This window comes from Mustelus asterias, chromosome 7, assembly GCF_964213995.1.
Source record: "Mustelus asterias chromosome 7, sMusAst1.hap1.1, whole genome shotgun sequence".
In the NCBI taxonomy this organism is placed as follows: domain Eukaryota; kingdom Metazoa; phylum Chordata; class Chondrichthyes; order Carcharhiniformes; family Triakidae; genus Mustelus; species Mustelus asterias.
In genome coordinates, this window is record NC_135807.1 from 57,461,741 (window position 1) to 57,476,320 (window position 14,580).

At 40.3% G+C, this 14,580-nt stretch overlaps 1 protein-coding gene across 3 annotated transcripts in view; it reads left to right on the top strand.

Moving 5' to 3' along the window:
* The window catches only part of tatdn1 (TatD DNase domain containing 1), a 43,533-nt gene that overhangs the window by 16,957 nt on the left and 11,996 nt on the right, over nucleotides 1-14,580 (top strand). For all 3 annotated transcript variants that reach the window (XM_078216087.1, XM_078216086.1, XM_078216088.1), the window contains 3 exons: nucleotides 6,377-6,520; nucleotides 6,681-6,723; nucleotides 8,788-8,873. In XM_078216087.1, the coding sequence (XP_078072213.1) occupies nucleotides 6,377-6,520; nucleotides 6,681-6,723; nucleotides 8,788-8,873 (273 nt within the window). The remainder of the gene's footprint in view (nucleotides 1-6,376; nucleotides 6,521-6,680; nucleotides 6,724-8,787; nucleotides 8,874-14,580) is intronic.

Genomic DNA, 14,580 nt, shown 5'->3' on the forward strand with positions numbered 1-14,580 from the left:
TGCTAACCGCTGTGCCACCGTGCAGCCGTCTGTTCCTTGTGTCTATACACTTCTCTTATTCCACTTCACCATAGAGTTACTATTTACAATATGGAAAAATATAATGGATCAGAATTTTTGCATAACTTTAAAGTTTCAAACTTAATTTTTATTACTAATAACTTTTGTCTGCCACCGAGTCTGTTAGCAATTAACAAAACATGGTGGTAAAGAGTCAAACCTTATTTTGGTTATCTGTTTGTTCCCAATGAATTTTTTTTGTGAAATTTGTTCTACTGAAATGGGATGGGTCCTTTGGCAGGGTTAATATACTCGTGCATTTTGAGTTTCTCTAAGACTCCAAAACTTTAAGCAATGTAGTTGTTACCATATTTTTCTTGAAACCAATAGCCCACTTAAGGTGGACAATTTTAACGTACTGGTCATCTTCCTAATTTGTGCAGATAAGTGTACCAGCTTGGCCCAGTTGGTAGCATTTCCTCTCTAATTGCATCAGGAGACTTTGCACTTGAATCTGCTCCATGGCTTGAGCATGTAATCCAGGCTGACATCGCAGTGCAGTAATGAAAAGAGTGTGGCATTATCAGAGATGTTGTCTTTGGATGAAACTTTAAATTGAGTGCCTGTCCTGGTGATTCAGCTTACTCCCCTGTGATTATTTGAAGAAGCTCTCCTATTCACCTGACCAATACCCCTCATTCAACCAACACCAACAAAATGCATTTGAACTTCTCATCTCATTGTCATTATGGGGATCATGTTCTGAAGGAACTTGTTCCTTCGGAGAGCCCGCACAGACACAATGGGCCCAATAGCCTCTTTCTGTGCCATAACCATTCTGTAATTCTGAGAGATATCTGCCTTGTTTATCTACCTAATATTCACAACAATTCAGAGTATTTCATTATTATAAGTGTGACCTCAAAGCACTGCAGAGAGAAGTGTCTATTTAAATGCAAATATTTTCTTTCTAATATTAAAGATGCGTAAAACGTGCCAACATAATACTGAAAATGTACAGAAGTACTGCCACTGCTTCTCATGGATAAGCTCACCATTATGTTGGTGATATTACTTACTTGAAAAATATCAGAAAGCTATTTGCAAAATAATGTTTCTAATGGTAAAGTACCATGATGGCACAGTGCTGTGGCTGTGGTGGCCATTTAGTAACAGTTAAAGTGACAAATTTCAGTATTGAATTTGAAGAATGATGTGTATTTAAATATGCACTCCTGTTAATGATTGGGTTTTACTGTTTTTGGCAATAAATATGAAATAGTTTCAATCATGCATGGATATGAAAGTAGCAACATGACGTGTCCTTAAAACAGAAAATGTTGGAAATGCTCGACTGGATAGATAGCTTTCCTCAGAACTGGAATATCTTAGAGGTGTAACATGTTTTAAGCAAGTTCAGAGGTAGGGGAGAGATTGGGATAGAACAAAAGGGAAGGTCGAAAATAGGATGGAAGGCAGGAGTGATTAACTGACAAAAGTAACAGGACAAGTAAAGAAAGAAAAGTTGGTTCTAGATGAGCTGTAATGGCAACCCGTTGTCTGAAAAACTGGAGACAGTGATTATGATCTGAAATTGTTGTACTCAAACGTTGTTCAACAGGCTGTGAAGTTCTAATCGATAGATATGATGCTGTTCCTTATGTTTCTGTTGAGCTTCATTTGGAATAGTATAGGGGGCTGGAGACAGAGAGATCAGAGTGGGAATGGGGCAGAGAATTAAAATGGAAAGCCATCAGAATCTTAGGACCACGGTTGGAGACAGAATAAAAGTGTTCAGCAAGTGATCACTTAACCTTTGTTCGGTTTCCCCTTTGTAACGCAGCAGATACAGAATACGCAGCAGATACTGGATAGTAAACTGAAACAGTTAAATCATTGGAAGGGATTTGGGGGTTTTGTGTGGTGGGAGGTGAGAAAGTGAAAGCCCATTTTTTTTCTCACTCTGCACTTGCTTAAAAACGTTTACATCTTTAACGTTTTCCAGTTCTAATGAAAGGTCACCAATTTGAAATATGTTTCTCTTTCCATAAATGTACCTTTAGTTCACTTTTCTTTCAGATTTTCAGCATTTGTGACATTTTGTTATGAAACATGAGTCCACTAAAAATTGCACAAAATGCATTCTAAAATGGTTCACCATTCCTCCTCTAGATTTTATCGGATGTGGTGTATCATCCGACTGCTGTGAAGTTAAATTTCAAAAGTACTTTAAAAAAAAATTGAAGGGTTTGCTTTGAGTTTTAAGAAAGCGGGCACTCGTTAGCAGTAAAATTTAAAATGAGCATATTTACAAAGTGGAATTCTGAATATGTAATAAACTAAGTGTCTTCCATTCGTAAGATAGTCTTGCATTTATATACGCCTTTCAAGTCACTAGCACATCCCAAAGTGCCTTACAACCACTAATGTAGTTTTTGAACTGTAATTATTGTTATAAAAAGCTGCATACAGCATACCCAGTAGTTACTGGTTTTGAGTTGTTAACCGGGATATAACTCTAGTCTGAGAACTGGCTTAAAAAGACCATTACTTTGTTTAAATCGAAACATAGAAAATAGGAACAAGAGTAGGTTATTCACTCCATCATTAGGTATGATCATAGCTGATCCTACAACTCAAGAGTCTGATCCTGTCTTTCCTGCACCTTACCTCATATCCTTTTATCCCTTATGCCCCAGAAGCTATATATAGCTCCTTCTTGATAACAGAATGTTTTGGCCTGAACTGCTTTCTGTGGTAGTGAATTTTACAGACTTGCCACTCTCTTGGGTGAAGAAATTTCTCCTCATCTGTTATATATTTAAGTGGTTGCATGACTGCTTTCAAAGCTGGTCACATGATTTGATGGTAATGTCATTGGGGTGTTTCACAGGCTCCTATTTAGTTCAATTTTCTACTCGGTACAAGCAACAGCTCCGTCACTAAATCTTTTGTTGTTATTTTGAATGTGTGTGCAAACAACATCTTTTTCTTTTTTGTTTAAAACCCAACATAGTGGCGCAGTGGTTAGCACTGCTGCCTCATAGCGCTAGAGACCTGGGTTCGATTCCAACCTTGGGTGATTGTCCGAGCGGAGTTTGCACGTTCTCCCCTATGTGGAGTTTGCATGTTCTTCCTGTATCTGTGCGGGCTTTCTCCCACGGTCCAAAGATGTGCAGGTCAGATGGATTGCCCCTTAGTGTCCAAAGATGTGTCGATTAGCCATGGTAAATACCTGGCTAGGGCGGAGGGGTGGGCCTGGGTGGGATGCTCTGTTGGAGAGTCAGTGCAGACTCATTGGGCCAAATTGCCTCCTTCCACACTGTAGGGATTCTATGGCTCAATTCAATGGCTCCGCAACCTCAAACATAGTGGGACTTTACATCATCTCAGTCCTAAAAGGTTTAGCCTTTATCCTTCGAATACGACCCCTGGTTCTGGATTTCACCATCATCGAGAACTGCCTTCCTGCATCTACTCTAGTCTAGTCTTGTTAGAATTTTAAGGGAAAGATACAAATGGGATCAAAAATCAAAATTACTTTGAGTTTTAAAAACTCTTTATAGTGAAACAACTTTCACTAAAGATACAAGAAGCTCCAGCATGCTGATTTTAAAAAAAATGTGCATGAAATGTGAGCATCCCTGGAAATGCCAGCATTCATTACCCATCCTTAATTGCCCTTGAGAAAATGGTGGTTAGCCTTCTTGGACTGCTGCACTCTATGTGGTGTCGGTGCACCCACTGCTGTTGGGAAGAGATTTCCAGGATTTTGACCCAACAATAGTGAAGGAACGGTGATTATAATTCCAAGTCAGAAATATATGTGACTTAGAGGGAAACTTGTAGGTGGTGCTGTTCTTTTGCATCTGCTGCCCTCTTCTAAGTGCTAAAGAGATAATGAGTTGTCGAGGTGCTGTCTGTTCAAGGAGCCTTGGTGCGTTGCTGTAGTGCAACTTGTGTGTGCTACACACTGCTGCCACTGTATGCCAGGGCTGCTGGAGTGAAAAGGTGGTTCCCAACTTTCCACCCTTTGTCCCTCTATTCACCATAACATTTTTGCAGCTATCAATCTGATCAAACTCTCACCATTGCCTTTCATGCCCATGTCCCCGTTAAAGCCACTACATTCTCACTGGACATTCCCTCTGGTACAGCCCTTATAGTGCTCCTTTAAGTCCAAGATACATAGTCTTCAATGTTTATGGCAGACAACTGGTTCAGCCATTCATCGCCAGAGCCAAAGAAAAAAGTGTTGTGCTCTTCTCAACTTTAACAGCTCATGTTGCAAAGATCATTCTGGAATGCAGAGATAACCAACAGCTCCTTTTCAGAGCAAACCATCTTCTCAAAACCTTCCGTCCTCTACCCTACTCTAATAACAAGTGTGAGGAATTCATGAACATCTTTGTCACTAAGATTCATCCATTCAACTGCCTCTGTTGCTTTCCTCAGATCCCCAAGTTAAACTTTCCCTAAGATTCTTCCATGCCCCCACCATAACGTTGAACGCTCATCTTTTTCCAATTTCTCTTCTATCTCCTTTCATGCCCTGCTGAGCTGCTCTTTGTACAAATAATTGGAGTGCCCTCAATTTTTGTGCATTTGTGTAAGTGACAAAACAAACAGTAATCAGACACCAATAATGTGTACACAATCAGGTACATTTCCACATGTCCACACTAATCAGTGGCCATAAACTAACTGTAATATTGTAAATTACTGCTCATTAATCAAATAAAAACTCTAAGCACATCTTGTAAATGAGATTCCTCTCCTGATCCCTCGGACCTGTTCCCACCAAATTAAACTTCCATATTGGTCATATGCTAAATTGTCTTGTTGACTGTTTGCTCTCTCAGGTACCAAATTTGGTTTTAACATCCCCAGCCTCAAAAAAAAAATACCCATCCCTGTGACCTTGCAAACACAACATCCCTTTCCTCTCAAGCCCTTGAATCTGTTGTTGCCTCCCAAATCCATGCCCATCTTCCCCACAACTCCATGTTTGAGCTACTTCAATTAATCTTAATCTTCTTCCACATACCAATTGGTGCTATCAAATGGTATAATCAGAATCACAATTGGCATCCTGTGTGACTATGACAAAGTTAAACATCCTTCTTTGTCATCCAGCTGGGTGAGGCAGCACTTGCCTATTTCCTTCTTGTCTATTTAGTCTTAGAGAAATGCCGTAAATGGCTTATCTTCCTTCATCTGCACCATTACGTTTGGAATTTCCACCGATCCCTCCTTGACCACCACCTATTTCTCAGCTTCATGCTACCTCTTGATAACATTGAACCTGACAAGTTCTTGGATAATGTGACAAACACCTCTCTCAACCACTCTAATGCTTCCGATTTGTTGCACTGCTTGTCCAACTCCAGTCCTGGATGAAAATAAATTTTGTCCAATTGAGTATTGTGAAGACTGAAGCTGTTATTTGCAGTCCCTGTCACAAACTCGTTCCCTAACCACCAGCTGCATTCTTCTACCTGGCCATGGTCCAAGGCTGAATCAGATCACTCATAACCTTACCATTCTGTTTGATCCTGGGATGAGCTACTGACCACAAACCTTTTCAAGACGACCTACTTTCACCTCTGTAATATTGCCCCCTCTTCCCCCAGCCTCTGCTTATCTGCTTTTGAAAGCCTTAGCCATGCCTATATTACCCTTGACTATTCCAATGCTCTCTGACAGCCACCACCTTTTACATCCCCCCCCCCCCCCCCACCTCCCATAAACTTAAGTTCATGCACAAGTCTGCCATCTGTATCTTTACTTGTGCCAATTCCAGTTCATCCATTACCCCTACATTGACTCCCAGTCTAGTAACACCTCGATTTTAAATTTTCATCTTGTTTGCAAATTTCTCTGCGGCTTCACCCGTTGCTATCTCTGTAACTTCCTACAGTCCTCTGAGATCTCCAAATATTCAATTCTGGCTTTCTCTATATCACCAATTGTGATGGCTGTGCCTTCAGTCCTAGGCTCTAGAGTTCCCACTCTAAGATTCTTTGCCTTCCTACCTCTTTCTTCTCCTTTAAGCACTGCTTAGATCTACCTCCTTGACAAAGTTTTTGGTTATCTACCCTAATGTCTCCTTATGTTGTTGTCAAAGTTTATGATAACACTCCCTGTGAAGCACCCTGGGACATTTTGCTACATTAAAAGTGCTATGTAAATGCATGCTGTTGTATTATACCTTGTTAATTCTCTATATTATTTTAAATGCCGTAGTGAGATCACCCCTTAACTTCCTCAGTGCCAGGGAATATGGCCCATGTTTACAGGGTTTCTCTCATGGTCACAGTGAAGGGTTATATGCAGGATTTGCTGCTGATTTCTGTTTAATGCCATTACTTCACAGATACTTTCTACAGTACGGTTGGTTGTCACCCCACACGCAGTAGTGAATTTGAGCAGAATAATCCAGAGCAGTACCTGTCTGATCTTAAAACACTGGCCATGGAGAACAAAGGAAAAGTTGTGGCCATTGGGGAATGTGGCTTGGGTAAGTTTTTAAAAAAATGATACATTTTCTGTTACAGGATTGTTTTTGCATTGTTTTCTAATGGATACAAACTGATTAGTTTCTGTAACCAGGCCGTATCCAGGGCTAAGGATTGATGATAACGTTAGTTACTGGTCCTTGTTTATTTTTACTTTTACAGATTTTGACAGATTGGAATTCTGTCCTAAAGAGATTCAATTGAAGTAAGTATTTAATATATTTTGAGCAGTCTACAAAAGCCACAGACATCTAGTTGCCACCCCTCCAAATTCCTTTCTGCACCATAGATTACTGTTAACTACTCCTATTTAATATTCCTATAGAAATAGTAATGCCCAGAAGGTAAGTAGACAGTCGTGCACTTGGAGATAGCAATCGCCGTTTGTTTCGTCAACTTTTAAATTCTTCTTGCATGCATTGCCAATGTGCAACTATATCTGTAATGTAGTGAAATGAATCATAGAATGGTTACAGCTCAGGAGTAGGCCATTTGGCATGTCATGTCCATGCTAGAAAGCTGTAAGAGCAACTCAGATAGTCTCATTCCTGTGCCTTTACCTGAAAATTACTTCTCTTCAGATAATTATCCAATCCTCTTTTGAAAGCCGCAATGAATCTCAGGCTGTGCATTCTAGATTTTAACCACTTGCTGAGTGAAAAAGGTTTTCCTCATGAAGCCTCTAATCAGTGTGGGAACAGTTTCTCCCAATCTCGTCCCTTCATGATTTTGAACGGCTCCATCAAATCTCCTCTCAGCCTTCTCTAAGGAGAACAGTTCCAGCTTCGCCTCGCCATTAAATTGAAATCCCTCAACCACAGAATCATTCTTATAAATCTTTTCTGCTTCCCCTCCATTGCCTTCACATCCCTTCTGGAATATAATGCCCAGAAACTCCAGTTGAGGCCAAACTAATGTTCATAAAGTTTTACCATTATTTCATTGCTTTTGTACTACTTTTGTACCGTATGCCGTTTTAATCATTTCCTCCTGCCAATTTCAATGATTTGTGCATGTAAAGCTTATGGTTCCTCTGTTCCCACACCTCCTCTAAAACTGTATATTTTAACTTATAACCTCTTCTCATTCTTCCTAGCAAAATGAACCTTTTCACACTTCTCTGCATTAAATTTTATTTGCTGCATGTCTGTCCATTCCGTCAGCATATGTTCTCTTGAAGCAATCACTATCCTCCTCATAGTTCATAATACTTCCAAGTTTTGTATCACCTGCAAGTTTTGAAACTGTGCCTTGCACACCCAAATGTGTCCAGATTTCTTTCAGAAACGTATGAGGACATGATTGGTCTCAGTTCTTTTATTTTATCTTTTTGCATTTGAAATTTCACTGTTTTTGATGATGTTTTCTGCTGGAGGAAGCAACAACTTCAGCTTCATTTGTCAAGAACTTGCACTGCAGCTTTGTTTAAAGGAAGACCTTTAATCTAAAATAATGAAAGGTCGACTTAACCTTGTGCAGATCTTGGCAGGTGAAACAGCATGTGATAATTTTTTGATGAAACAAGAAAACAGAAAAGTAGGTTGCCACAGGTTTTGTGGGATTAATTTCAAGGGATAAATTCAAGATAATTATTTTACTGTATCTGTAAAACTAGGACTAAAAGATGCAGATTAAAGTGTAGAAATAAATGATTACTGAATAAAGTTCAGAGGAAATAATTATTGCTTGGTAAACTAAGTACATCTTAACTGAGTTAAATCAATTACTAACAAATCAAGTTACCACGCCAAATTTTAAGTAAATCATAGCTTCATAATATGCTAAGCAGATTCATTAAGATAGTTTAAAATAGAATTGCAATGACGATGTTAAAGACAGGTCATTACCTCTAATGTGAAAATACATTCCCTTCATTTTAGGCAGAATTTATTTTATAAAGTGTTTGCTGCTGAGTAATAGAAGCAATCCTGAGAATTGGATATGTAAATTGTTGTTAACTGTCCATTTTGCTGTCAAGGCAATATTACTTTCAAAGCCTCACTTGCATCATATTAAGCCTATGTGATCAGAGTTATTGGCCTTGGCTTTCTGTTTCCGTTTCTGTTCCCTCTCCATCCCATTCGTTAGGCAGCATCTCTTTCTTTTGTCTCAAAACAACTTCCTAAAAACTACAGGATACATTGAACATCCAGTCATATTATTGAGTAGTCAGTTGACATTAAGACCTTAATTTGTAGCTTTTTTGGGGGTTTCTTTTGTCCTTAATTGGTAAAACTTAGAAATAATGAGAATATACTTTTTCTTTCAGATACTTTGAAAAGCAGTTTGACTTGGCAGAAGAAACTAAATTGCCTATGTTTCTACACTGCAGAAATTCACATCCAGAATTTTTAGGTATGATAAAAATAAGATGGCAGAATTTCTATTAAAATACCAAAATCAGGGTCCTCAATTGTTGAATGATTCATATAGTGTAAAACTGGCCCTTAAGTTGTAGAAAGGCTTAAGTTTGATGAGTAATGATCACAATTAGCGTGACAGCCAACATTATGATCCCCATAGAAACCGAGAACTTAATTTCCCAAACAACAAATGGAAATAAACCAGAGGACAAGATTTCACTTTTTAAGACTTTCACTGTAAGAAACAAAATAAAATCGACATAAATCAAGTATTAATTTACGGGCAACTAACACCAAATTAAAGAAAAGGGTAAGTTTTGCATTCACTAACTAACACAACTGAACTATGTCTTACGAAACACTTTATCGCAATGCTGTGCTTCTGGCCAATATGTTGTAAAACAAAAATAGTCCCACAGTCACTCCCGGCTGACCAATGGAGGTTCGCTTCTCCCTGCCGTGCCAGGTTGAAACTTCCAGTATCCTTTGACAATCATTCCACCCAGCCCAAATTCTCTCGAATGCGATTACCACCAGCAAGGCACACCTTGGTGACTCGCCATTCCTTAAATCTTCAAGACCCTGTCTGTTCTATTCCCTTTCTTGGTGAAGACAAACTCTTACCAGCATCCTGTTTGGTCATTAACACAAGGTTTCTCCTGTTTTCCCAGAGCAGTAGCTCCTTTGTTTCTTTTGATTTGATTTATTATTGCCACATGTATTAGCATATAGTGAAAAGTATTGTTTCTTGCGCGCTATACAGACAGAGCATACCGTTCATAGAGAAGGAAACGAGAGAGTGCAGAATGTGGTGTTACAGTCATAGCTAAGGTTTAGAGAAAGATCAACTTAATGCGAGGTAGGTCCATTCAAAAGTCTGATGGCAGCAGGGAAGAAGCTGTTCATAAGTCGGTTGGTACATAACCTCAGACTTTTGTATCTTTTCCCCGAAGGTAGAAGAGAGAATGTCCGGGTGCATGGGGTCCTTAATTATGCTGGCTGCTTTGCTGAGGCAGCGGGAAGTGTAGACAGAGTCAATGGATGGGAGGCTGGTTTGCATGATGGATTGGGCTACATTCACAACCTCTTGTAGTTTCTTGCGGTCTTGAGCAGAGCAGGAGCCATACCAAGCTGCGATACAACCAGAAAGAATGCTTTCTATGGCGCATCTGTAAAAGTTGGTGAGAGTCGTAGCTGACATGCCAAATTTCCTTAGTCTTCTGAGAAAGTAGAGGCGTTGGTGGGTTTCTTAACTATAGTGTCGGCATGGGGGGACCAGGACAGGTAATCTGGACACCTAAAAACGTGAAGCTCTCAACCCTTTCTACTTCATCCCCGTTGATGTAGACAGGGGCATATTCTCCTCTACGCTTCCTGAAGTCGATGACAATCTCCTTCGTTTTGTTGACATTGAGAGGGAGATTATTGTCACCGCACCCGTTCTCCAGATTCTCTATCTCATCCCTATACTCTGTCTCGTCATTGTTTGAGATCCGACCCACTACGATGGCGTCATCAGCAAACTTGAAAATCAAGTTGGAGGGGAATTTGGCCACACAGACATAGGTGTGTAAGGAGTATAGTAGCAGGTTGAGAGCCTTGTGGGGCACCGGTGTTGAGGATGATCGTGGAGGAGGTTTTGTTGCCTATCCTTACTGATTGTGGTCTGTGGGTTAGGAAGTTCAGGATCCAGTCGCAGAGGGAGGAGCCGAGGCCCAGGGCTTGGAGCTTGGAGATGAGTTTCGTAGGAATAATGGTGTTGAAGGCTGAGCTGTAGTCAATAAATTGGAGTCTGACATGGGTGTCTTTATTATCTAGGTGTTCCAGGGTTGAGTGCAGGGCCAGGGAGATGGCATCTGCTGTGGACCTGTTGCGGCAGTAGGCAAACTGTAGTGGATCCAGGCAATCCAGGAGGCTGGAATTGATTCGTGCTATGACTAGCCATTCGAAGCATTTCATGATGATGGATGTCAGAGCCACTGGACGATAGTCATTAAGGCACGCTGCTTGGGTTTTCTTTGGTACCAGGATGATGGTGGTCGGCTTGAAGCAGATAGGGATCTCAGATTGTTGTAATGAGAGATTGAAGATGTCTGCGAATACCCCAGCCAGCTGATCCGTGTAGGATCTGAGTGCTCGTCCAGGTACCCCATCCGGGCCATTCTGCATCTTAAACAGTAGCTGTCCTTTTTCTGTGAGATTCTGTGAAAAGTGGATAAAACTGCTACCTCACTTCAATGGGTTTCTGTTTGAGTTTCTCTCCTCATGGCAAATTGATCACATTGGTATGTCTCCAAGTTGAGGTGTTTATCCAGAATTCTCTGTTTTACTTTGAGTTAAGGGTACATTTCAAAACATCATTGTCTGGTAAAGCTCAGCATTCGTGAAAATTTATTAAAGGCAAATCATGTTTAGCTAATTTGATTGCGTTTTCAATAAATTGACAGAGATTGTCGAAGAGAGTAATGTGTTTTTGCTGTGGTGTAAATCAATATTGAAAAGACAGTTGGTTAAAGTCCTGCACAACAGGCTTGTCGGCAAAGTTGGTGCCCATTGGGGCAAAAGGCAAAGTTGCAGCCTGGATACAAAGTTGGCTAAGTGACTGGTATGATGATACTGTGCCTTTAAAAAATACATTTCTATCATATTTCTTATAAGGGTATGTTTAGAATTCAGATCTGTTTTGCATGGTACCGATTTGTCTAGGAAAACCTTTAAATTAGTGGCTGGGAGCACAAGATAAGTACTCATTTTAGACATGGAGTGTTTGTTAAAGCATAGCTAATGCATTTGTGTTTACTTGGGCTACACCTGGAGTTTCAGATAGAGTTTTGATTAGTTGATTGACAGAGACAGTGTCTTGTGATTAATGGGAGGAGCTAGGCTTGCAGGGGGAAAAATATCAGTTTTATTTTAAAATTTTCTGTCTGGACTGCCTGAAGAAAACAGTGTCTCTCTGTTTCGTCAAAGGTTTTATGAAAGCTCCAAAGCCTGGTAACCTTAGTCACAGCAAATATGCCTGTGTTTTGCAAACTAAATTTTAAGATGGGGATTAAGTCTTTAAGAGGAATATTGCTTGAATTGGAACTCATAGGGATAGATTAACAGTTAAGAATTGTATCTTGTCATGTTTAAGCATTGTTCGAATGTTAAGCTAATTCAGTTATTATAGTTAAACTGTGTTGTTAAATAGTTTTGTTTTGATAAAAGCTTCCTCATTTGTCAATAGAATCTTGCTTGCAGTGAAACATCTTATCCTTACAGTGATGCCAAAATAGAAAATAGTTGGGATCCAGTCTGGCTTCATAATATACCTTGAGGTCTTTGATCTGTTACCTTAACACAGGAAACCGTAACGGTGAAGGGTTGATTTTTTGGACTATAGGGAGGTGTTCCACGGGGGATCAGCTCTAGGACCACTGCTTTTCTTTATCGATATTAATGACATGCAGGGCACAATTTCAAAATTAACGGATGATACAAAACTTGGAAGTCTTGTGAATCGCAAGGAGAATAGTGATAGACTTCAAAGTGGACATAGGCATTTCCATCGCCCACCATCAACATCCTGGAGGTTCTCATTGAAGATGTGCGGGTTAGGTTAATTGGCCATGCTAAATTGTCCCTTAGTGTCCCGGGATGCGTAGGTTAGAGGGATTAGCGGGTAAATATGTGGGGATATGGGGATAGGGCCTGGGCGAGATTATGGTCGGTGCAGACTCGATGGGCCGAATGGCCTCTTTCTGCACTGTAGGGTTTCTATGATTCTATGAACAGAGATTTAACTGGACAGTCAAATAAATATTGTGGCTGTTAGAGCAGGTTAGAGGCCAGAAACTCACCACCTAACGCAATGAGGTTTCGCACAGAGAGGAGGCTACAGTAAAGTGAGACGTTGACTGAGTGTGAAGTTAGGCATTTGGTTCATGGGATAAGTTTGGTAAGTTTTTCTCAAGTTTAACTTAAATTAAAAGTCAGGCTTTGACTTAGGACTTTCACATTTCAAGTTAGTAAGTAGTCTAGTTAAGCTGTCAATCAACTGAAAGTGGTTGTCTTGAATAGGTGTTAGCTATTGTGTGGGAAGATAGTGAGTCATCAGCTCTATGAAAGCAGACAGATTTTCAAACACACAGAGTAAGGAGGTTCACAGAGAGGAGATTATGCTGGAGTGAGTGAAGTTGGGAATTTGATTCACACGGGAATTCAGTGCAGAGGGGAAAAAGAGGCACTCCTTTTTCTATCTGTTTTCATCCTACAGTAGCTGCAGATGACACAAGTTCCAGAGGATAACCTAGAGACAGCAGCAAGTGTTTGAAGAGGTAGGGGAGGGGGGGGGGGGGGGAGGAGTCTGTGGGATCAAAGCATTCCAGAGAAAATCAAAGTGTGACATAATTAGTTAATACAATAAAGATGGATGATTTCTTGTAGCTGTACATTGTTAGAAGCTAATGGTTGCCAGTGTGATCCACGATGATTACTGTCCATAGTGTGTGTTTGCAGCTTAAGGAACTCTGGCCCAGAATTGATGAGCTGGAGGCTGCGGTTTAGACACTGCCTCAATGAGGGGGAAAAATCTGGACAGTTACACATTTTCGGCTAGGGTCTTCTGATTTGGTCTGTGAACAGGAAGGTCTGACAGTAAGTGAGGCAGATATGGGTATCAAGAAGGCGGAAGTGGAGGAACCTCAATATTTGCATTTGTTCAACATGTTTGATCTTGTATGGACAAAAGCGAGGAGCTGTGAGATGGATTAGCAAACTGACTGTGGGACCATGTTGCGGGGACACATTCAAGTGGGGAAGTAAATAGAAATGTCTTGGTAGTGGGGGACATTATAGTCAGGGAGATTGACACAGTGCTCTGCAGTTTAGGGCGCAAGTATAGAAGCTGCGTTGCCTGCCCAGTGCTTGGGTTCAGGATATCTGCTTGAGGCTGGAGAAGAGCTTTCTGTGGAAGGGGCAGAATCCAATTGTCAAGCTCCGGCTGGGTACCAACAAGATGGCTCGGACTTAGGAAAGAGGTTCTGATTACGGAATCTGAACAGTTATGGGCTAAATTAAAAGGCAGAGCCACAAGGTTATTTATCTCTGGACTACTGCCTGAGCCACAAGTGAATTGGTGTAGGGAAATAAAATTAGAGAGTTGAATGCATGGACAAAGATTGGTGTGGAAGAAATGGGTTTTTATTCATGGCACAATGGCACCAAAATGGGATCTGCACATATTTGCTCCTGGTATTAATTTATTGATGTTTGAGAAGTGTTTCACCTCCCTGTCAAAAACTAGCTAAATTCAGAGAATTTGGCAATGAAACCCACTTGATATCTTCACCATCATTCTAATTTCCTCTATTACATATTTTTAATGTAAACAGGTAATTTTAAAAGAATTTGTGATGATACTGTGCCCATAAGAAATGTATTTTTACCATGTTTCCTGTAAGGGGTTTGTTTAAAAGTCAGTTGTGTTTTACCAGGTGCCCATTGGCCTGGACAGCAGGCAGTTCAAATGTTGAAAATGCAGGATAATGACTGGTTTTAGTTTGGGATATGTTTGTTTAAAAACAGAGTTAAAGCATTTCTGTTTACTTAGGTTTCCCTTGGGGTCAGAGTAGAGTTTTGATTAGGTTAATTGACAGAGGCAGTCATGTGCTATCGGAGAGGCGAAGCTTGCAGGGAAGATACAGATATTTTAAACA